This window comes from Ylistrum balloti, unplaced genomic scaffold (assembly GCF_031769215.1).
Source record: "Ylistrum balloti isolate Yb309-2 unplaced genomic scaffold, AGI_CSIRO_Ybal_v1 Utg370344, whole genome shotgun sequence".
In the NCBI taxonomy this organism is placed as follows: Eukaryota; Metazoa; Mollusca; class Bivalvia; order Pectinida; family Pectinidae; genus Ylistrum; species Ylistrum balloti.
In genome coordinates, this window is record NW_026782247.1 from 1,398,606 (window position 1) to 1,424,618 (window position 26,013).

Genomic DNA, 26,013 nt, shown 5'->3' on the forward strand with positions numbered 1-26,013 from the left:
TCATCATTATCCAACATTTTAAGTCAATCTGTGTTCATAATTTAAAACTTCCAGTCAATTTATTTTTATGCTCTTAAACTTGGAGTCAAACTCTTTTATCATCCATCATTTTGAGTCAAATTATGTATACAGAAGTTTTCAGATAAAACTCTAAAAATCTAGATTTACCATTAGAGCAACTCATAGCAGATAAAACAGATTGAAATAAAATACACAGGCAATTTGTCAATGACAGACAATACAGTCTACATACCTCATTGCATTTTTCATCACCTCCCCTACAATATATTCCACTGGTTGGGGCATGTAAGGAAACTTGACTGACATGTGGCCCTGCAGCTGTACATTAGGGGCACATCCATATCTGTCCTTACACAATGTTCTGTCAACACAAAAGGTTGATTCAAACACTTTTCTCATAAGTTGTTTCTTATTTAAGTGTAGGTGGTTAACAAGGACAGATTTTGGAGTTCTCACTATAAATATCTTTTTAGTAACTGTGTAATTAAGGATGCTTTCAACTCATATGAATTCTTTATCAAAACAAAATGAAAAATATTAACTTGAAACAGTTATCTCCCTTACACCACATGAACCCATTAACCATTTTCAAACTAGCATTAACTAATACAATGAGACAGAATCAATCAGGACTGTCTGATACAAGTTCTGGTCAATTGCATCATCACGTCAATACCAGTCCTTCAGTGTCAGATCATATTTGAGGGATTTCTGCAAAATTCACCACACATTTATGTGATAGTACAATGGTAAGACGATCATGTGAAATGAAATTATACAAATATCCACTTTACCCTGCATACAATGTATGTCCAATAAAAAGGATTTGTATTGTGTTTCTATTGTACCTTTCTTTGATTCTAATTATTTCGGTACAAAACCATAGAGTGGTTTCCTGGCAATAAGAGCAGTCAGACAAGTTTGGATAAGAAAATCTTATCATTGATATACACCAAACATATTAGGCCATTACTAGTTCAAGATAAGTCAGCACATTATACATGTAACAACAGAAGGATCTGTCTGGTTTAAGCCCTACTTAAATTTTTTGTACAAACAGCACGTACAACCAAATACAAGGACCAACATGTTGATGGAGACGGCAGAGTCCTGAGCCTCGGAAAATGTCAGCGATGTCAGGTCAATCACAAAACGAAATAGGATTGACAAGGAAATCTACAGGATAAGAGGGGATACAGAAAATTTCCACAAGGAACGTGTCACTAGTCATATCACTGTATAAGGTTATGGGGAGGGTGATGATAGAGGTTTTGGCACCACTATATCTATATATATATATATTATATACCTAACGTACCTATATTTACACTGTGGTCATATTGTCCAAAGTGTCTATACGAACCCAAATTGGCAGACATACAAGTAAACCTATAAATCTATCACAGAATTCGTTTTAGTAAACAATATAGGGAAAATAAACTGTGTTGATCTACCATGCACCAGTCAGCTTGTAATGTTGTGTGTACTAGGATAAGACTTCAGATCTGAATGTTATCAGTTAACATACATGTACCTCCTGGGCAGCAGAAAATTTCTACTGCAAAAAGTTTTCTATATCATGTACATCAAAGTATTTCTTAATTATTGGACTACTTACTGAAGTAGTGGATTTATCCTAAAATATATATATATATGTCAGGTGTCCATTGCAATATATTTGATGTTTATGACAATCATGTCTCATTTCAGTACATTTCCATAGTCATACATTACAATACGCTAAAATAATATCCAACATCACTTTCCTTCTTTAAAGGTTTCTGTATTTATCACTTACAGTTGAAATAATGAGATGTGTATAATTCTATTTGTAATCTATACAGACTATATATAGTTAGTGTCTTGTGATATCACTTTGGCAAAGGTGAAAAAGGCAAAATTGGCAGACCATTTTTTCTGTCAGTCCTGAACCTAAATGCAGCTTTATGACATTGATCACTATGTATTCTATTTATCCTTTTACAAAGATTGAAACTTGAACAGTTTACCTGTATTTACCTGTATTTACCTGACAATGACACTATGCTGAATTAGGCCAGATATTGTGTGCCCAAATAACTAACCTAAACGGAAAGTAGTTCCAAACTCCCATGAAAATAAAGAAATTTAGTTCAATTTTGTACATAAACTTACTAATTATTATAAATAAAATCACTTAACAAAACAGTTACACACACTATTTAAATGTAATATTGAAGTAAATCAGACAGTACTGACAAACCATGCTTGTGCTACAGGTAAAATTCTGTGTATTCTGACAACCACAGTGCCAGTTACAGTGTGACATCATTTAGACTTTCAATGAAATCATATTGAGAATATCTAGCAGGTTTCATGTATAGTAAATTATTAGAAATATGCAGCAATGTGAAAATATGAAAAAGTGAGAAAAGGCAGGTAAAAACTTGACAAACATCTCATTTTATTTTGAAATTTAAACTTCATACCTTTATACTTTAACTCTGTTGTCACAAGTGTTTTTACCTTAAAAACTCTGCACTATTTTCAAGTAGAGTGCGTGGACTGAAGCATACGTCGATGATTCCCACATGGTTTGGCTAAAAACAGGAAAAAAGAAATGGTAAGGTTTGGCTGGAATCAGGAAAGATGGATTTACAACAGATATAGGTTATGACAAGAGATCCCAGAGGGATCTTGGCGCCCATCATTTGAGGATCTGTTTTCAGTTCTTGAAGTTTGTTTATTTTTTTTTGTTTGTTACAGGTGTTGTAAATGTTCATGAACTGGTCTTCATTGAATGTACTCAATGATGGCACAAGATATTTTTATTAAGCACCTATTAGCAAATATCATTTGAAAAAAATCCCAAAGTATTATTAGATAGCAGTCAGTTACAGGTGGATAATGGACAATATGCTTGTGCTGTATTACTGTCGACATCCAAGATGGCTGCCTGTGGGCCACCTTGATTTCAAATCAGTCCAAAAAAGGTACAATGCACAACTAGGGACCAAGGGAAACCAATATCTATGAAATATCAGAAGGATCCATCCAGTACTTCCTCAGATATAGCAGTAACAAGAAAGATCCATCCAGTATTTTTTACTCTCAAAATCCAAGATGGCTGCCTGTCAGCCATCTTGATTTCGGATCAGTCCAAAAAGGTATAATGCACAACTTGGAACCAAAGGGAACCTGCATATGAAATTTGAGAAAGATCCATCCAGTACTTTCCAAGAAATAGCAGTAACAAACTTTTACTTCCAAAATCCAAGATGGCCACCTGTCTGCCATCTTGAATTCGAATCAGTCCAAAAAAGGTACAATGCACAACTAGAGACTAAGGGGAAACTGCATATGAAATTTGAGAAAGATCCATCCAGTACTTTCCAAGAAATAGCAGTAACAAACTTTTACTTCCAAAATCCAAGATGGCCACCTGTCTGCCATCTTGAATTCGAATCAGTCCAAAAAAGGTACATTGCACAACTAGAGACTAAGGGGAAACTGCATATGAAATTTGAGAAAAATCCATCCAGTACTTTCCAAGAAATAGCAGTAACAAACTTTTACTTCCAAAATCAAAGATGGCTGCCTGACAGATACCTTCAATAATACTAAATAAGACAGAAAAAAAGAGACAGAGGAGGTATTGTAGATTTATTGGCTGATTCCAGTACTCATACAGTGTAGATCTCTCCTAGTATCCAGAATTTTAAGTTGAAAAGCATAACAGGATTTATTTCTTTTAATCCACCTGGAGTACTTGAAACATGATATGTTTGTATGAAGGCACCTTAATCTAAAGTAAAACTTTAGAATCATACTACATACATAGTGTTGGACTAATTACCTGCTCTTTGTGCATTGCCAGGTGATGCTGGGCTAGAACACGTATTCCCAGTCGTGACTTCAATGTTCTGTCCAAGAATGCTTGAATTATCTGTTCCTCCTAAAATGTCAGTAAACAATTCATTATTGATGAAAAAGATCATTGTATTCCGTCACGTTTAACACTGAACAGTCAATGCTACATTTCTAACTGAATATAGTTTGTTTTAGATCTGGGGTAAAATGACTGCAATCATGGAAAAATTAAGGTATCAATCTGAGCAGATCTCCAGTAAATCCACAACAATCTCACATGTTTAATGAAAAAGATATAGGAAAAAAATACTTTTTGTTAATCTTCACAAAAAACTTAAACTGACCTCACAGGCAGGAAACTTCACAAACCCTAAATAACACTTATACTGTACATACTCAAGCTAGGAGTAATATTCACACAGCATAAGCTTCTACCCATGATCTCTGACTACTTTTCTGCTAATCAGAAAGTGCACTGCTATAATCCTAATGACCTTGATGTAGTGACCCCAATAAAAATAACAAGTGATTACTAGAAAACCTGTAGGGGCATTGTCACTAGATAAGACTTAAGGGGCCACTCATAAAATCAGACATCATATACTTATTATTTCATCAAACTGTAATCAGAGTTATTTCCCCTTGAACATCGTACATAATGTATAATGACATGGATTGAACAAATGAGCATTTTTCTCAAGTAAAGTCTTAAGACAAACAATACGAGCCTCGGGCAAACCTTCTTATATTTTATCCTCTCTTGAAAAAGAAAAAAAGAAAAAATGATGACTTGAAGAGTTAGTGAGATCACCAAGAATACTACATGTAAATAGGGACCCCCAATATTTTAAGTGATATTCCTACAAAGGATCAGAAACAACAGATATATATGTACTGACATGTGCAGTAACCTTTAGTATCTAAGTTACATAACTGACTCTCTATGATAACCAAACATGTATTAGCTGATGTTTTTAAGTATATATTAAGTAATGTACATGTACTCATCGACCTGTCTGTGCATCAACTGAAGGACGGTCAGCTCCTATACTATATCATTTATCTCACTGTCCTGTCTGTGCTTCCATTTGTACAGTTGACCTCTCTGTACCAGTATTTAAATAAAGGTCTGTCAGCTCTCACACTGTATTACTTACCTTTATGTGTTTCCTACTTTCAGAAAAGCCCTGTGCCAGCAGTGTGATGACATCTTTGTGCTGATCCAGCAGCCTCTCTAAAGTATCAGAGTATTTCTGTTCTGACTCCATGTCTTTCACCTTTCACAATAGAGATAGTAATGGATTAGCAGATTTAGTTCAACATGTTCAAAAGATCTGAATCTGATCAATTTACTAAAACAACTTAATAAGATTTTTTGCAATTACAACAGAACAATATAAGCCCCTCTTGATATTATCGTGTTTAAGATTTTTGATACAAGTATAAAACTAGAGTGAGACAGTTACAACTGTGATACCATAAGTGTTTTGATATATTTTACTGATACTGAGAGTTGATATTATCAATAGATCTGAGAGGCCAAACAAGATAATTAATGCATCGCTAGCTATAGAGAAATACAACATGGGAGACAACACAGCATCATGCTATTATACCACCAAGTTAGAAAGAATTCAGCTTAAAACTGACATAGCAAGGTCAAGTTGGAACATTTTCCTTATTTTCTATTCCTTTCTCTATTTTTGTCTTAATTACATGAAATTTGATTATTCCCTTCAGAAATAAGGATAATAAAACTTATCTTTAACTAACAAATACAAGACGGTTACCTGTAAACCATGTTCTTTTTCTGAGCAGTCACAAAATAAATTCAGCATAACAAGAGACCAAGGGGAGCCTACAGATGACATTTAAGGCATTTCTCAAGATCTAGTGATAACAAATGTTCATTGTCAGAAACCAAGATGTCACCTGTGTTAGCCAATTTGTTTCTGAGATTTCTTTTTCTGTAGAAGAAGATTTAAAGACATAACACAAGTTAGAACTAGGCAGCTGGTGGATAGACAATACCATACCAAAATACATCAGGGTATACGGACGGCCAGACAATACCATACCAAAATACATCAGGGTATACGGACGGCCACACAATACCATACCAAAATACATCAGGGTATACGGATGGCCACACAATACCATACCAAAATACATCAGGGTATACGGACAGCCAGACAATACCATACCAAAATACATCAGGGTATACGGACAGCCAGACAATACCATACCAAAATACATCAGGGTATACGGACGGCCACACAATACCATACCAAAATACATCAGGGTATATGGACAGCCAGACAATACCATACCAAAATACATCAGGGTATAGCAATGTTTATAAGATTCTTACCTTTTCATGGTACAGGGTGTGGAAAGACTTAATACCATACAGAAAAAGTAAATATATATAAGGGTTTACGAATGGACAGACCATATCAGAATGTATCAAGCCATTTTAACAGGCATTCAGGTTTCCATCAGAACAGTTACATACAGGAGATTTAACTTGGTAGCAATGTTTATAAGATTCTTACCTTTTCATGATCGTACAGGGTGTGGAAAGCCCTTATATACATCTCATGCTGGAACAGAAAAAGTAAATACAACACATCTTCAAATAGAGAAGCATTTCTTACCAGTCTATACAGAATAAGCATACACACAGACCTATCAGGAAAGATGACACATACAAAGACACAGTCTACAGAGAATAAGTCTATACACAGACCTATCAGGAAAGATGACACATACAAAGACACAGTCTACAGAGAATAAGTATACACACAGACCTATCAGGAAAGATGACACATACAAAGACACAGTCTACAGAGAATAAGTCTACACACAGATGTATCAGGAAAGATGACACATACAAAAACACAGTCTACAGAGAATAAGTCTACACACAGACCTATCAGGAAAGATGACACATACAAAGACACAGTCTACAGAGAATAAGTCTACACACAGACCTATCAGGAAAGATGACACATACAAAGACACAGTCTACAGAGAATAAGTATACACACAGATGTATCAGGAAAGATGACACATACAAAGACACAGTCTATATAGAATAAGTATACACACAGATGTATCAGGAAAGATGACACATACAAAGACACAGTCTACAGAGAATAAGTCTACACACAGACCTATCAGGAAAGATGACACATACAAAGACACAGTCTATATAGAATAAGTATACACACAGATGTATCAGGAAAGATGACACATACAAAGACACAGTCTATATAGAATAAGTCTACACACAGATGTATCAGGAAAGATGACACATACAAAGACACAGTCTACAGAGAATAAGTATACACACAGATGTATCAGGAAAGATGACACATACAAAAACACAGTCTACAGAGAATAAGTCTACACACAGATGTATCAGGAAAGATGACACATACAAAGACACAGTCTACAGAGAATAAGTATACACACAGATGTATCAGGAAAGATGACACATACAAAGACACAGTCTACAGAGAATAAGTATACACACAGATGTATCAGGAAAGATGACACATACAAAGACACAGTCTACAGAGAATAAGTATACACACAGACCTATCAGGAAAGATGACACATACAAAGACACAGTCTACGGAGAATAAGTATACACACAGATGTATCAGGAAAGATGACACATACAAAGACACAGTCTATATAGAATAAGTATACACACAGATGTATCAGGAAAGATGACACATACAAAGACACAGTCTACGGAGAATAAGTATACACACAGATGTATCAGGAAAGATGACACATACAAAGACACAGTACACACTACGGAGAATAGAGAATAATACACACAGATGTATCAGGAAAGATGACACATACAAAGACACAGTCTACAGAGAATAAGTCTATACACAGACCTATCAGGAAAGATGACACATACAAAGACACAGTCTACGGAGAATAAGTATACACACAGATGTATCAGGAAAGATGACACATACAAAGACACAGTCTACAGAGAATAAGTATACACACAGATGTATCAGGAAAGATGACACATACAAAGACACAGTCTACAGAGAATAAGTCTGCACACAGTTCCACTTAAAAGGAATTCTCACAGAATATCTAAGTTCAATCTTATTAGAATCTCCACATTATAAGATAAGCACCCAATGATTTGAGTATAAAGACCAGGTAGTGACATTGTAATCACTTAACATATATACACAACTTCTTTATCTCAAAGTAGACAATTAAACAGGTAGGGATATTTCCATGTGTTTTTACTCACCACTTTTAAAATTGTTGAGTTACATCCGACAATGAAAGGGAGATTCCTGAATGCCTCTATCCTATGTGCTAATCTCACAGGTAACTCATTATACAGGTACTGGGCACTTCTCTGAAGACAAAGGGATGGCATTTATTTGTAAAAATGAAAATAAAAGATTGAAGCTTTCTTGTTTGATAATTAACAATATTTAATCTGTGTAGGGCATTTATTAACAAATGTATTAATGTTTTGGAAATAGGAGACAAATGACATTGGGGAACACAAATGTGCCACTTAACCATCAGTTTGGAAATACCGACCCGAACAAACCTATACCCAAACCTCACATTTAAATACATTAAATAAAGGTAGTCATATACTGTTACAATATCAACAATCATGGTTACTGACAATTACCTTAATTATCATTCTAGGAACTGGGAATAATAATGACGGACCACAAAGTGTTGATTATCAAAGGAAAAATATAATATTTATCAGATTGTATACAAACTATGTCTACAGGTAAAACATATTCCATACCTATGTTGTTTATCAACTGCTTCCTACTTAGTGCACTTATCAGTCATAAGTTGTTTGTTAAATATAAATTACATTAAAACATTCAAAATTTATTTTATTCTTTGTTGTTTTTATCTTCAACCTATCTTTATGACTGACGACTCTAAATATAACTATGTGAAGGGAGGTAATCCAATATGGCGGACAGAAAACTTGAGAATGATAACCTCCTAGAATGGCATGTTCCTGCGTATAGTACACACGCTCTTTTTGACACGACAGTTTTTGCCTAAGAAAGTGTACACTATACATGTAAATTGACAGTACTAACCTTTACAAACATCATCTGACATGCGATAGAGAGCTATAGTAACATTAGGTTTATCATGATATGTTGACTGAAATATTACCAACTTTAACCATCATATCCCTTAAAAATGAAAACACCTAAAATCAATTAAAATTGAGGACCAGTAATTCACTTTAATAATAGATAATTCATGACAATATTTTATCATGAAAATGTCTTCCAAGATAACATAAGACTACTCGACAATATCCTCTATAGTACAATTTGTGTTAATAACTTGTTGCCATGTTAACTAGTAACACACCCAATGGCAGATTACAAAATAATGTATGTAAAGAGGCTGGTAGCTATATAGACAGACAAGTAGATGGAGAGAAAGACAGATACGTCCAAAAAATTATTCATCCTCTTGGCCTTCCTACACTCATTGTAAAGGGGAAAACACTACATATGTAATATGAGGGAGTAATGAAAAACACCTTGCCACTGCTGGGGGTCCAACTGATTACCTTATGTCTCCATTTAGATGCTCTACCACTCAACTAAAGGGAATTCAAACTGGCCAAGGGAAGCCAGGCAACCTGTACTCTCAACTTCTACACTCCCTTCTTCACAAAGTCTTTGACCCCAAAAGACAATGACAACCCAATATCTCCAAGGAAGCATTTCAATCTACTATCAGCTTCTACCCTTGTAGTGATCAATGGCTAATAAGGAGTTATGAAATACGATGTCATTGCTGGGGTAAGAACAAGAGACCCTTCAGTCTTCAGTTGGACACTCTACGGATTGACTGCTGAGATTTGGGATCAAAGCCAGTGGACTGGCTATTTGATGCGAAAGAGTGAAAAATTTTATTGACAGAAATATAGATGGACAGTTTAACCGTTTTTGAGCTTACTAACGAATATTAATACTGTATTATGTGAGTTGGGTGTTGGATAAAACTTACCAGTATATGGCTTTTGTCATGACTGTGTCCCCCATACAGCAGACTTGAGGGTGTTAGTCGAACAGAGGGCTGTAGAAGAAAATTTCTTAGAGAGTTGAAATAAGTTACAGAAAAGATCACTTAACAATGAACAACAAATCAAATAGGTGCCCACATGACCTTGTGTGTCATCACAGATCGTGGTATTACATAGACATACTGTTGACTGACATGTATAGTCTTGTACGTGCTTCGCCCACACTTAGCCCACGTCTGTGATGGACAAGTGGAGAGTGCAAAATTTGCATTAGATGTACCATATGCATGCATTATCAATTATATCTTGTAAAAAATAGGCAATGAATGAAAAAGAAATTTAAAAATTGTAACTTAGATGATTATAATCCATCATATTGTAGGGGCACTAAAGACACATGAAGTAAACTGAGACACATGAGGTAAACTGAGACCTCCAGAATATCTATTTAAGTAAGGAAGAGGCTGTCATACATGTTTCAAGACTTTAAACAATAAACTTGGACCTTGCTGGTAAGCACTGATGTACGCCATTAAAAATGAAAATTTTTACTTGCCACCCGGCCAGCCATTTTGTCCAATCAGAAAATGGACATCACCATTGTGTTTCGGATGTCATGACTACACTTCATGCCAAATATCATTAAAATAAAACAATATCTTAATTTCAAACAATAAGGAGCCTCCATTTAGCAGTAACAATGTAATTTATTAATATACACCTTATACCTTGTTCTTTAGATTAGTGAAGATTCAACTTAAAGTTTTGGAGCAAAGTGTCAGAAACCTTTACGGCGGGAAAGTGAAAGAAAAGGAAAGAATGATGATAATATAATGATAAAAAATAACACTCAGGATAAAATCAGCAAGTTCCAATCTATGTTTGGTGAACTTAATAACCTACCAGCCACATTTTATTATTCTAGACCTTTTGATAATAATAATTAGAAATTTGAGGTTTCTAATGAATTTGACCCCTGTGCTTTAGAATATGGCTCATGGTTATTTCTTTGTACAATCTTAGTCATCCTTTATTCATGGAATCTCTTCTCAACAATTATCATGACTCTACACCAAACAGTTCTTAATAAGAAGTTGTTTAAAGAACAAAATATCCAATGGACCTGAATATCACTCTCCTGTTCTTCACCTGACATTTGTCTATTCAATCAGTCATTTTCTGCAAACTTGAGAGTCAATTTCCCAAGTATGCTATTTAACAAATACCATGACTGAATGCCTAATGGTTCTTGAAAAGAAGAAGTGGAACAAGATCAGTCATAGTTGGCAGCCATTCATCATAGCATGCTACAGGAATACCAGTAACCCCCATCATCCAGTTAATAGGAAAATGCTCAAAAATTGTACAATGTAACATATTTGAACCTGACCCTTGTGATAGAGTGCTTCATTGAACAAACTTGGCAGCATATCAGCATCCTGAACATTTGCTTATTGAGAAGAAGAATTTTAACATAAAAAACCCCCATTAATAATGAAGCTGGTTCAAGGTCATACATCTGAACAAAGGTGGTAGCCCTTAATTCATCCTAGCATTCTACAGGCTCTATATATGTATCAATACCCTGGGCTGTTTGGTTCTTGAGAAAAAGTTGTTTAAAAGGAAAGTTTGACATCAGAGCCTGGTTGTACAAAGACTGGACAGAGATAAACAGTGGTTAGTAAAAATGTTCAAGTGAGAATAAAACAAAATTGCAAACACTATCATTTCACTGCTATGAATGGATGACAGTGATCAAATTGATATTTTTGAGTGTCAAGTTTGCTTTGCTAAGTCCTTGTTTCTTTTAATTGCCAACAATTTGACATTTTCACTAACTATTATTTGATATGGAGCAACATTTAAGCAAACACAGCCAGATTTTTAGATTACACATCAAAAAGGATAAAAAATGACACAATGTATTGTTGTTTTGCTGCTTTTCATGTATATATGAATACAATAATTTACATACAAATGTATAATTCATAGATATATTTTTATATATATGTCAGCTGTCAACTGCTGCCTTAATAAACACCTGTAATTGTATACAATACTCACCCTACTGATTTTTTAGCTTTTATTTGTTTTTGTTTTCCTGTTTACTTGTATATTCTACTATACACCTGTCTCCATCTCACCTAAAATCTTGGGTCAAAGGGATCAGAGAAGATAACTTAATATAATTGCTGGGCCAGGGATCTCCAGAGGGGTCTTGCTCCATATACATACATTTACTATTCTATCACACAGATGTACACACTATGTGATATTCTATCACACAGATGTACACACCGTGTGACATTCTATCACACAGATGTGTACACATCGTGTGACATTCCATCACACAGGTGTACACACAATGTGACATTCTATCACACAGTTGCACACACAATGTGACATTCTATCACACAGATGTACACACAATGTGACATTCTATCACACAGATGTACACACTATGTGACATTCTATCACACAGATGTACACACAATATGACATTCTATCACACAGATGTGTACACACTATGTGACATTCTATCACACAGATGTGTACACACCATGTGACATTCTATCACACAGATGTACAATTCTATGGTGGTTGATATGAATTTTGAAAAGAGTTAAAGCTTGATTTGGGATAGGGTTTACTTATCTGTAAAATGTATGATAGTATAGCTAACCTTATTTCCTTACAAGGTCATAAATATAAAGGTTAAACACCTGTAGATCTATCACATACAGATTGAATAGTGATACACCTGTATTTACATATTATAGTGTTTTGTTTAAAAGTAAATTATGATTGATGTCCAGTCTTAGTGTGCAGCCACTCATTATATAAATGTTATATAATTAAACATTAAACCGACGTCTCTTTTTGTCTCAGTGTAACAAGGTCAAAATTATCAAGTTATTATATTGATTGCCAAATTCTGTTGTATATGTTGTACAATATACTGAATAGGTTGTTTTTTAATATTATTTGTAAAACTCGCGTTACCTTTTGCCTGTTAATGTATACCGGTACATATACACATTTTGTACCAGGTATAGCGCAAGTACATATTTTTGCTTGCGCTTTGTACATATGTATGTGTGCTGTACGTGAGTTGTGATCAGCTACGGACTGGACATGTGACACTTGACAGACTTTGACGAAGTTGTTAAATTGGTTGAAAGTTTCTGTCGTGTGGGTTTCTTTTACTGTCCTTAGAACTTTGGTACATTTGAATTGTTTCTCTTCAAGTGAACGGTTGAATTCTTCTGTCAGTAAGACTGTCTCTGAATATTTCTGGAATCTCTCTCTCTCTATTTTAATAAAAGTAAACAATTCAAACCCAGCGGCTTTGTTATGATCATACCGCTACATCAGCAATGAATCATTTTAAATCTCATGCAATCAGAAAGGAAATTTTTTAGTGCAAATTATATTCTCAAGTAAATTCTAAGTCTTGTCTTTTTTAGTAACGAGACCTAGCTGGTATGGATACAGACCTTTCACTTATACAGGAGATTTTTGTTGCCCGAGGCTCACCACTCACCACTCTCTGAGGTGTGAACTTATACATCAAAAAGACTAATTAATATGTCATTTCAAAAACTTTTTAGTCATAACTACTTAAGATTTCCGTTGACTTTGCCTAAAAGTAGTCAACAATTTTTACTAAACTGCACAAAATGTGCAACCTATTGCACAGTTGTGCACTAGTTACTGTAGTGCATGTGTGCAGATGAGATATGCATGACATATGTGTGAACAATACGTTTTTGGCGCGTTGTGTTTTATCACAACTGTATATCTTTATGGGATCAAATAGGTTGATTGGTGAGTTCAAGTACTCTTTAAGCCAATCACGATTTTACTTCCTTACAATGACCTGTGATATACTGACCTTAGCTGCTACATGGTCTATGGCACTTTGGTCGTAGAAAGTCGTAACCGATGACGTTCTCTCCCGGTACTCCTTCGACCTGAAGTAAGCCTCGTCCCTCATTCCACGTGTAAGGGGCGTGGTAGGTTGAAGCCGATATATAAGGTTCGTACATCGAAAACACGTGCGTTGTTGCTTGCATAGTGAAAAAGCCATAGCGATAATTAGCTGATAATGTCAACACGTTAGACAGCTGAATAATTCGATCAGCTTCCGCCCTCGTCACAACAAGAAAAAATGTCTTACATTCGATGTAATAGTCTTACCATATATGAAGTTATATGTTTCTACAAAACCCATCTCAGTTCTCACAGAAGTCAGGAATGTTTTACTTGCTCTCAGGTCCAGCTGTGTCTCTCAACACTGGGGATCACCCTTTTGGGATTCCCTTCTATAAATAGACTATGTAATCACGAAAGCTGCCATCTTTATTTCATGTTTCGTTTCGGATTTACAAATGCATGAATGGACTGGTGGTTTAATATAAGAAAAGAGAATATATAGCACACAAACAAAACATATAGCATATAATGAAAATGTTATGTCAGATTTCATGTTCGACCACATTTAAAATACTTTAGAGTTGTCTCTCTTGGAGTGTCATGTAGAAGTTGACGCCAGTTTTCGAATTAAACGTATAGACGGACCTGAAGGGAAACGTGTGAATATCAAGTAAGATACGTTACCACGGACTTTATTGTCACAAAGAAAAACACTTTCCATAATGTTCATTTCTATTAAAAACAGTTAAATCACATAACAGGAACTGTTTCATTTATTCTCCTTGAAACCATAGCAACAAAAACACATTCATAAAGGCACCTTTAAAAGACATAAGTTTTATTGAGGGGTAACTCGCCCCAAAGATAAAACGGTCGCCAATGACAGAAAAAGAATAAAACAATACATTCATATTATGTAATCTAAATGATTTCTGTAAATACATACAATTTATCAAAAGTCCTTGAAACTTAATTAATTGTCACCCTATATTTGGTCGACCTAGTAGATCCTGACTTTAAGCAGGTCACTATGTACTCCTAATCCTGACCCCCTATATATTGTCTTTATCACTCCTGTTTTATTTCACTAACTGGATTGACAGGTCATTAACAGGTGATATACCACTTGCGAGTTCAGTACTTGCCGTTTGCCAATCCACTGCCATTTGGCATTTGTTCAGAACTCAGTGTCTCCGTTGATTCTTTGTGTTACGAAAAGAAAAAAAAAATAAGAAAAGAAAAAAATATGCCGAAGACGAATTCGCCTTTATTCTGAAATACCCCTCCTTCAGTGTACTAAGATATAAAGGTATAAATCAGATTATGCTGCTAAGGACTCTGTCTACAAATTAATCAAACTGTTATCCACCAGTAATATCAAAGGATTAACTAACCTGGGTAAGGTCATATACCATGCTTGTTTACTACTGTCTACTTTTACTGGTTTCTAATTAGTATGATTTACAAGCTGGTCGTACATACAGCACACGTATTTAAGTTACTAGTTTCCTTGGTTGATCGTATCTTACAACCTGTTCTGATTTAGAATTTATCGATGAGATGAATATTCACAATATGAAGTGACGAATAGAACAGTACGGAACTGTGACTTCTGTCTAACTGTTCAAACTTTTAAATACAGAACGTTACTGCTGATGTGGTATCTGTGACACCACTAAGGATCATTTGGTCTCGCTGGTTTCGTTAATTATCAGTAAACTAGAGATATCTAAAACTGTTACACGTTCGAATAGGATCAGTGATCGGTATGATGTTAATTCTGACTAGAATGACACTCAATGACTTTTATTTCCTCAAATGGTAATTTTACTATCATTGGCATGTCAAAGCGGCAGTTATCTACAAAGCAGTGCCAATCAAATATAGGTCATAATTTGTTCTATTTATTGACGGTGTTCTACAATTAATGACCTTTAGGCTTGCCATGTTATGACGTCGCCTTGTGAATTAAAATACTTCATTACGAAATCTATAGGATACAACACGGACTACTTGGATATAGATGGCCGATATGTATAATATCTGATATGGAAGGTGATTATATACACAGAACATATTGCTACTTTTATTGGTTCACACGGTAAACTTACAGAGGTTGAGGCATGAGTTAGTTGTAACTTCAGATTACAGCAGTGAACAGAGTTCGACTGTTCGTGAACACAATTGAGCAGTTATAATTGGGTGTTACATGTAACGAATATACATATGACATTTAATTACGAAACCAGCGTGTTATACAGCAGTACTGACTGTTTACAAACCAAGTGTTATATAACTATATTAGGTTTCATACCTGGTGCTTTATAACCGTCATCTTTGCCCTATTGATGATGTGTACAGAGCGCAAAAGTAAATGAAAGCGACATTTAGTTTTTAATGTTCTAGAAACAACACACTTACGGCATATATACCCCAATGTACGGACAATCGCACCTAGAAAGTCTTTCAGTCTTATGTATTGTTCAACGTTAAGAAATAGCAGTTGGAGTCTCGTTGAAAGTCTCGCAGTGACGAGGCTGCATCATAAATACATATATAGGTTAACACTAATGAAAGTTCAATAGATTTTTATTTCCAACAGAGATATGCTTTTAAAAGTCTAACCACAATACGATTGCGTTTTGGACGAAAATGTCAAAAACATTTCACACAGTAACGCTTTATTTGCTTAGCTGCAGTCACAGAATGCGAAAATGGAGGTACATTGTACGTCAGCATCCTCGAAGATAGAAAGTTATTGACGTATTTATTATCTGGATAAGTAATTAACGAATGAGTGAATGTCGTGTAACTGCGTGCGTGGGTCAGTCCGAAAGTTTACATCATCACAATCACCTTCTGGTTTTCATCTGCAAAAGGGAATTTTCGAACAGTATATCAGTCATAGGCATGGTTATTTGATCGTGATTTTTTTCTGTAAATCATATTCCGTGTTTTCCCTTAGGCGAATTATAATCTAATTATAAATATCAAAAACATCGATTGCTACAATAAAATATAACAATTCAAACACGTGATTCTTGCGTTGTATTTTCCAGTAGATCCAGTTAAAGAGAATAAATCTCTTCAGTATGTTCCTTTATCATGTCTTCGAATGACATCATATCTTCTATATCATCGTCATCGATGACGTCATCACTGAATATGTCGAAGCCATGCAACTCCTCGGGTAGGAACACGTGTGTCAGCCAGAAAAGATACAGGGCATACGTGAGAGAGATGATGGACGCAGTCGCTTTACAGATCCGAGCAGATGTCAGACAGTTTAACATTGTACAAACTCTGACCCTTGACGCATGCATGCGTGACCTGCAGGATAAAGGAAAATGCCATTACCTATCTAAAATGCAGATGCTTTATCTATCATTGTGTGGTGATATATCATGATTTACATGATGGGTGTCGTCGACGAAGTAGAAGACCATAGTCTTCCGGAACACATGGTCTTTTCTCCTTGTACTTTTCCAGAAACATTTCGTTTGTTAATATTTTGCCCTTGTTTTATGGAATTCGAGTTTGAATTATGATTGTGTTGGTATTTTGGTATTTTCGTGTTGTTTTTTCTTTGTTTATCCAAAAAGAAGTGGAATTCGGTTTGTTTAAGGTATTGTTTGATACAGGTAAAAGTGATATCGTTTATCAATGCAATGGAACCGTTAATTTTCTTAACGTTTGAATATATTTGGAAATTCACAACATGCATTTACAATCAAACGAAAATCGATAGAAAAAATTACAGATATGAGGAAAGGAAGGGATCAATAAATAGCGAAGCTACCAGAATTATTATAAATAGTCTTCATCAGCTTGTTCTCTCGATATCTCATGTTGTAATGTATCCGTCGGCTGTCACGTAGGTCGTGATTTTGAATACAACCATTATTTATCGAATAAACGTCTATCAAGCACACAGTGAAATATAAACTATAGGTGTTCTGGAAGCTGGTAGGTTCTATGTTACTGTTCAGAAATGGGTAATTCACAAGAAGAGAAAAGCTTATAACAAAGTAGAAAGTTACACATCTCTGTTGATGATGTTGCACTCGTAATGATTGAAGTAATTCATATGCTGTATCTTTAATTATAAAAATCCACGGTCGACGTTGCCGTGAGCTACTAGCAGATAGAATAATAATAGTAAATCACTATTTAGATAAAAGCATGCCGATATGTTCTTGGTTAGAAATTAATGTTAAAAGTTCAGAGTTTAACTTTTGTTATTGGTTCAATAAGTGAATCCCATAGTTTATGTTAACCATATACAGGATGTAAATAGAATTAAATCCACCAACAATAAACTTACCTGGTCTAGGTCGCTCAGAACTCCCAAACGGTACAACTTCTGTACGATTCAATCTGTAGTCATATTTATGTTTTTAACAATACCTGTGCACCGCTTCCGTACTCCCGTCAGAGCATACACAGGAATAAAGAAATGGAATTGATATTTTGTTGTATTTACTATTGATAAAGTCGTACCAGGCGACGCCAGTGTACCATGTAATGGCGCACATACACTAAATCGCTGCTGTGATTCTTGATTATAAATAAACATCACTTACATACTGTACATGTACTACACTAAAATATTGTACTATCTATTTGTGACATCAGTTGCAAAGGAACTTGTGTGTTTAAAGAAAGAGAGATCTGAATAATAAAACAACATATAATACGTCTGTGTGAGCTATCATTTAAAGTTCAAAAGAAACATATACAGCAGACTGCAAAACCACGCAAGCCTTTATCGAGTTTAAAGCCTTGTCAGCTGAAATAGGAAACCGGTTTTCAGTTTTTCAAGAGAAAATGGTAAAATCAGATTCTAAATGTGTTTGTATCAAATTCGCATCCTTATAGTTATCTCTTAATTAAAGTGTTTCGGAAGTGTTTCCTGATAATTACTGGAGACGGCTTGTTGACGACTAGAATAATATCCAGTATGCTAACGAGAGTAGAGGCTTGCTATGTATGTGATATTGTACAACTAAACCACGTGCCTAAGAAACGTCTCTATTTGTAGTATAATGAGTAACAGGTTGTTAGTGTCTAAGGAAGTCCGCCATCAAAATGGCAGCTTTAGCAACCCCCAACCCAAAGCTCCCCCCCAAGCTTTAGCAACCCCCAACCCAAAGCCCCCCCCCCCCCCCAAGCTTTAGCAACCCCCAACCCAAAGCCCCCCCCCCAAGCTTTAACGACCCCCAACCCAAAGCCCCCCACCCCCCAAGCTTTAGCAACCCCCAACCCAAAGCCCACCCTCCCCCCACTCTATCCCGTTATCATCATTGGAGTGGATGACGTCATCGTTTTTGTTCACTTATCGTCATTGAAGTGGGTGACGTCATCGTTTTTGTTCACTTATCATCATTGGAGTGTGGCATCACTTGTATCTGTATGTTTTCCAGCAGCGGATTCTATGTATTACAACATGGATTGATTGCTTGAGAGAATATGAATTCAAGTGTACATTTTAACTAAATTAAAAACTAATATTGTTAATTTTTTGTCTTTGTATTTATTCTACTTCGAGGTCTAGACGATTGACAGACAGCGTGTATCTAACTGAAGGAATTGGTGAATTTTTGAAAAGACACACATCTGGTACATTAGTTAAAATAAATGTTTACCTTTTCTTTTCTCAGATTTCCTGTTGCGCTTTATATAGACGGTTTGGATGTATTTCCACAAATTTCGCCTGTCCAAATTGACCACAGGAGAGATACTCTGATGTGGACAACAGTTTCAGAACGAGTTCTGAAAAGGTAAAAAATTGCCAGAAATTTTACCGCTTGTGCGGAATATCCATTTAAAACTTTTTTTAAAAATGTAATTCTCACACAAGACGTTACATCTACATTTGCATATACATTCAAACGTTCAGCTAGAATTAGCATTAATCGAGCTGCCAGTGTCACATTGGCGTCGGTATGGTGATGATACAGGTCATGAAATACGCTGTTAGTAGACAAATACTTCGTCTTTAAAGTCAGGGAATATTCAGGTTTTTTCAATCAAATTAGAATGTATTTACATCAAATGTGAATGAAATGTTATTGTAATCACCTGGCTGTTTGAAGTGACATTTAGAGTCAACATGAATGACACAATCAAATGTGTGCCTACGTATTACCATAAATTGTTAATTCAATCCTAAGTGAACTTTTACATGCTCAGACAGCGAACCAATATTACATTCCTGACGGAGTGTGACACGTTAAAACACTTGATTTTAATGTAATTAAAGAAAATATTTCATTTTGCTTCAACATGAATTTTGATCCTTTTCCAGTCAACGTTTTGATAAGCAATCCCTATATATTTAGAAACATGGGAATACAAGCTTTTTGAATCTTGTGACAAAAATTATATTTTACCAACAATAACGTTACCATGGCTGTGAATAATTTGAATATTTGAAAAAAAATTCAATTTCCTGGCATTAGCGAATGGTTTCGATGATGGAAGTGAATATAGAAAAAAAAATAAAGAACTTTATAGTATTATGTACTACTGGAGTAAGAACCTAAACTAATACTCACACCATAAATAAACTGATTGTTGCCATGGTAACAAGCTCGTTTTTAGAAATTTCATGTAGAATTAGAAAATTTTGTTTTTTTTTCTGCCTAAATTGTATTGCATTAGAAAAGGTTTTTATTAAAGAATGGAAAGCTTAGACAACCACATGAATATGTAATAGGACACCGAAGAAAACATCTGTTAACATTTTAAAGCAAATATTACTTTTCACATCATAAACCTTTAAAAGTTGCCAAGCCAATCAAAATTTGATATATTGATATATTGTTGTTTTATAAACATATGTTCTGAACTATTGAATAAGTGTTCGAAATGCGGTTGAATATCTATTTTCAGTTGTCATAGTAGATAACTCACTAATTTTCAAAAAATCATTTACATGCATTTCTTTTGTAGTGATGATACCCGCGCCTATATTCCTCCAAAGAATGACATAGAAAGTGATGACCTTGGTCAGCAGAACGACATCCACTGCATGTAGTAGAAATGTACAATTAATTATCTAACACGTTTATTTCATGTGATGACCAATAAGGTAAATATGTTGGTCGTTTGTTTGTCATTTCTACTTCACTGGTAGTGTTTCATTACCTGTGTAAAAGTGGTATCGATGATCATAACCGACAGGGGTCAGAATAATTGTGTTAGAATATTACTAACAATTAGGCCCAGCAATGCTCAATTTGTGCTCATTGTAGCCAGGTTCTTATCAAAGTGGTAACACATCTGTACAATTCTATGAAAACACTTTGTCTCGCAAAGTAATAATATTATTGCTGAAACCATGAAGATTTTTCCAAAACTAGCTACTTGTATCATATCGAAGCTTATAATGGTAGCACTAACTAGCAGTAAAAAACAATAATGTAATACATAATTCAGATGAAATCATTATGATATTTCATAATCCTCCATACAAATATATGGTGATGAAGAATTTCCTTGCTCTGGTGACACGGAATAGTTGGGATGTTCCAGTATCATCACACTTGATGTACCTGGAGTGATCAGACTGAGAAAATTGTTTCTATAGATATCCTTTTGTTCACTAATCAATCTTAATTAATATTTCATTTAAAATAGTTGGATGTTTATTGAAATAACAATGCAATGTCCATGTCAAAAGCTGCATCATATCAGTAATGCAAACAAATGTGTTGACGGAATTAATTTAGAAATGTTGATATCAAAATCATGTAATATTAGAAGTCATATCCTATATCAATGTCAATATTTACAAGTATAGATTATACAAAACAAAAGTTTGCAGAATGTCAAGCAATAAACAGTTTCACCATTATTATATTCCAATGCTATGTTTATCGAAGTGTGGACCAGACCACTTCCTAATTATAGAGGTTTCCAGTTTATAGCAGTTGATGCATCTTGACATTCAGAATATAATGTAGAAGGTAACTATTATATGTTGTTATTAGTGTTTCAATGTATTCAAATGATTTAATAAATGTGACCTGTCCTATGTCGTCTTTCACTTAAATAATTAGGCTTATAGATGATAAATGTAGTTCCATACTTTAGCGGATAAAACAACACCTTTTGAATGTTCGTCAATAAGCTTGATCATTATAACAGATAAAATCGCCTATGTAAACGGCTATTCATATTTTTCAAATGTTTAGTCTAAATCAAAACGTGACTTTGTCGAATAAATGCACGTGCTAAACACTTGAACAGCTGTTTTCGGTCACTTCTAAATACATCGAAAATATATATAGTAGGCATATTCCGACAACAGTGTTTCCACTTGGTGGATGTAATTGTATATTATAACCCTAACACTGTGTTGTAGAATAAGTTACTGTTCTTTTAAACTTATACCAAGTCTCGTTCTGATATATCTGATGAAAATAAAGAATAATAGAAGAAAAACAAACTGAAAAAAACTCTCACGAAGAGATGCCGTAAACGTGGAATTTTACGCGTGGAAGTAATGTACACTAAATCGAGTTAATTTTATCTACTGGTATGAATTGATGACATATTACGTACACATTAAACTATTATTTGTATATGTGAAGGTACATGAATGGCGAAAATAAAACTGTATGTATAATATATGATTCAGTAACATGGTACTGAAACACCATTAAACCTATATATCCTCTAGTTTCTCTTTATAGGTTATAACGTTGTTTTCATGGAGTTTGCGTTGTACGTAACGGCGCCACACACTAAAGACCCATTTTTCCTCTCAGAATAAGCATAATACATAAGACTAGGCAAGGCCGGATGGTAGGAATAAATTCATGACTGTAATAAACATTAAGGGCATTTTCTCTATAGGTTTTTAGTTAGAATATAATCTTGAAAAGAAATGTTTAGAAATGCTCTATCGAAGTCAGTAATACGATCAGAGAATGGAAAATATTTAGAACTTGACATTTTACAGTAAAAGGCGACACCACATAACGGTAATGATTTCTAAGGAGAAATTTACTATTTTATTCAAACGTTATCTAGCTTTTGAATGACTTGGATTACCTTGGATAAATACACTGAATGTATTAGTATATGTGAAGATGCTGACTTGATTACAACATTTGAATAATTTGAATCCATTCGTGGAATAAGTCTAACGTTGTCTTTATGAAACTGACATTGAATTTGAGAAGCGCTTTATGAATATAAACGAAGCCTGTAAAACACAGAGTTTTAGTTATAAATTATTTCATTTATGAATATTTCGCTTCTTTTAACACCCAAATAAGATATAACAGATGCTTATTACATGTTTCTCCTACATTCACCAGGACAGCTCTTAATTCTATTTAGCCATCAGTATTTACACTGTAGAACCATACAAGTGTCCATACAATGCATGTTACAACTTCGTACATTATATTGACATGTAGGTATTTGTCGTGTTGTTTCGTTAAAACAGAAATGCATATTATTACGTTATTGAAGAGAACATTCTGCATAGCGGTTAAATTCATGGAGTTTAAAGTTCGCTCAAATTTGTGGATTTAAAACGTTAAAACAAATGTTATTGAATCTAGATGTTCTGGTTTTTTACGACATTCGCCCTCAGAAACCATTGCAGTCCCTACTTGCATGTAATACATATACATTTGATCATCTCAGTAGATCTGATCAATGCACTGTACCACGTAATCAAACAAAACTTACTCGGTCCTATGTTAATGATACATGACTACATTGACATAAAATAAAGTCAAATTTCTTTCTTTAGTTTGGTATACATGTTTCCTTCGTTCTATTTTTACGGTTCATCGTGAGTCATAATAGTACTACCTGTTATGTATTAAATATTTATGCGTAGTTCTTCACGAAGTGACATGTTTACAAAAAGTCACGCATTGTGTTTCGCCTTTCAGGCACAAAAGTCGAGGCATTCAATTGGTGTGTTTACAGCAGATACAAAATAAGTGTTATATAAGGCAGTGGCGTTATTTAATGACAAATCCACGTCTAATCGAAATAAAATCAAATTTTAACTATATAATCAAAGGTATCAACGATATATTGAAAAGATATAGGGAATATACTGTAGTAATTAGTTGTGAGAGATTTAATTAGTTTGAAAACGACATGGCCTTGGGGATTTTCAAGGTTAACCCTATGTTGTTGTCCTTGTGTTTGGTCAACCATGTCCAGATACAGGTAAGTACACATACGTCACAGTGTCCACTTATCTGTTTGTAAATAAGACCACATGGTCGATTGTCATAAACAGTATGATTCATAGAAACACAATAGTTGTCCGTGAGTGTGTAATTATGAAGATAGGTCATAAAATTGTAAGAAAAAAATAGTCTCCAAATGTAGATTTGACCTGCATAGCATGTATGTTTTCATCCTCTAAAATTGCCCAATATTGAAAATTATTTACTTTCTGTTTGATTTGTACTTTGGCTGTTCCACTTTTTTGTGTACATTTATTGTGTCCTATTAAAGTTTTTGCCCACTACCAAGTTTCAATCTTTAAAGCCCTCAGTATCATTGGTGTGTAATAGAAACACGAATCAACTGTATGATTCCTTATATAATTTATTATTAAGCTCTACTACATCTAACATTAGATTTGTGCTTAATGATACCATTCACTATGTCATGAAAACCCGAGAGGCTGCTTAGAAATAACAGTTTTAATTATATATATTTATAACAAATATGTGGTCACAGTTTTAATCATATATGTTCATAATAAATATGTTGTCACAGTTTTAATTATATAAATTATATATGTGGTCACAGTTTTAATCATACATCATTATTATAAATATGTTGTCACAGTTTTAATTATATAACGTTATTATAAATATGTGGTCACAGTTTTAATTATATAAATTATATATCACAGTTTTAATCATACATCATTATTATAAATATGTTGTCACAGTTTTAATCATACATCATTATTATAAATATGTTGTCACACTTTTAATTATATAACGTTATTATAAATATGTGGTCACAGTTATATAATTATATAAATATCACAGTTTTAATTATATAACGTTATTATAAATATGTTGTCACAGTTTTAATCATACATCATTATTATAAATATGTTGTCACACTTTTAATTATATAACGTTATTATAAATATGTTGTCACAGTTTTAATTATATATCGTTATTATAAATATGTTGTCAGAGGTTTAATTATATATTTTTATAATGAATGTGTTGTCACATTTTTTATTATACATTGTTCTGACATATAGGAGGTCAGGGTTTCCATGTACTTAACACTTAATCTCTATAAAGAATAGCATATAGACAAAGGTTATAAAGATTTATACCATAACTTGTAATATAAAGGAATGTTAATGTCTATAGATATAATATTATAAAATATCTTGTTATTTCAAAATTTATCGTGATATACAGAGAAATTATTGACTAATAAATACACACATTTAGTAAAACATCATTTGTGTAAGAGAAAGGTCAAGGGTCTTCGGGAATCGTAACAGATACACCAGTTGTTTATTTCCATGTGTTTCCCAACCGGATACACTCGGCAGATTTACAGAATAATACTCGATTAGTAAACATGACTCACGTTGAACTATCATCCAAACACTTTTGCTTCCAGGCATTCTCTACAAGTATTTAAATGCCTGTAAATAGACAGCACCCGTCAATACAAGATATACCTTTAGACAGCCGATACTAAACAGCCGGCGAATACTCCACAAACGTCTTTATAGCTGAACAACTGCATCGACAAGCAATATACATACATTTTAGTAGGTGAGTAGATATTTTTCCTTTATTTTCGGTACTTTTTTTTTCTAAACATTTTACCTAAAGTTTTCTTTACATCTATTTTTTGCAGGCGATTATGCCCTCTTTTAATTTGCTGATACTTGATAACAAGTGGTTGGTAAAAATGTGTAGGAATTGTTTTAAAGAGTTACATGTAGATGAGTGTAGTACCCCTGGGTATACACCTTATATGTTAATTCTTCGTCCCTTTCCGGACCACGTTGATTCGTCAACAGTGATGCTGTATTTTGCTTCGTTTTAGTATCAATATGACCTCTTCCTCAGGTGCCACTGTACGTAACTTTTATACATAAT

At 34.2% G+C, this 26,013-nt stretch overlaps 1 protein-coding gene across 1 annotated transcript in view; it reads right to left on the reverse strand.

Annotated features, from left to right (window-relative positions):
- Positions 1 to 14,153, reverse strand: part of LOC132553706 (3-methyl-2-oxobutanoate dehydrogenase [lipoamide] kinase, mitochondrial-like) — a 34,963-nt gene extending 20,810 nt beyond the window's left edge. Inside the window, exons 1-8 of the mRNA XM_060217975.1 lie at positions 13,842 to 14,153; positions 9,931 to 9,999; positions 8,165 to 8,275; positions 6,426 to 6,473; positions 5,028 to 5,147; positions 3,857 to 3,955; positions 2,527 to 2,600; positions 254 to 382 (exon numbers count right to left, since the gene is read on the reverse strand). Of these exons, the coding sequence (XP_060073958.1) occupies positions 254 to 382; positions 2,527 to 2,600; positions 3,857 to 3,955; positions 5,028 to 5,147; positions 6,426 to 6,473; positions 8,165 to 8,275; positions 9,931 to 9,999; positions 13,842 to 14,036 (845 nt within the window). The 5' untranslated portion in view covers positions 14,037 to 14,153. The remainder of the gene's footprint in view (positions 1 to 253; positions 383 to 2,526; positions 2,601 to 3,856; positions 3,956 to 5,027; positions 5,148 to 6,425; positions 6,474 to 8,164; positions 8,276 to 9,930; positions 10,000 to 13,841) is intronic.
- Between the last annotated feature and the right edge of the window lie 11,860 nt (positions 14,154 to 26,013).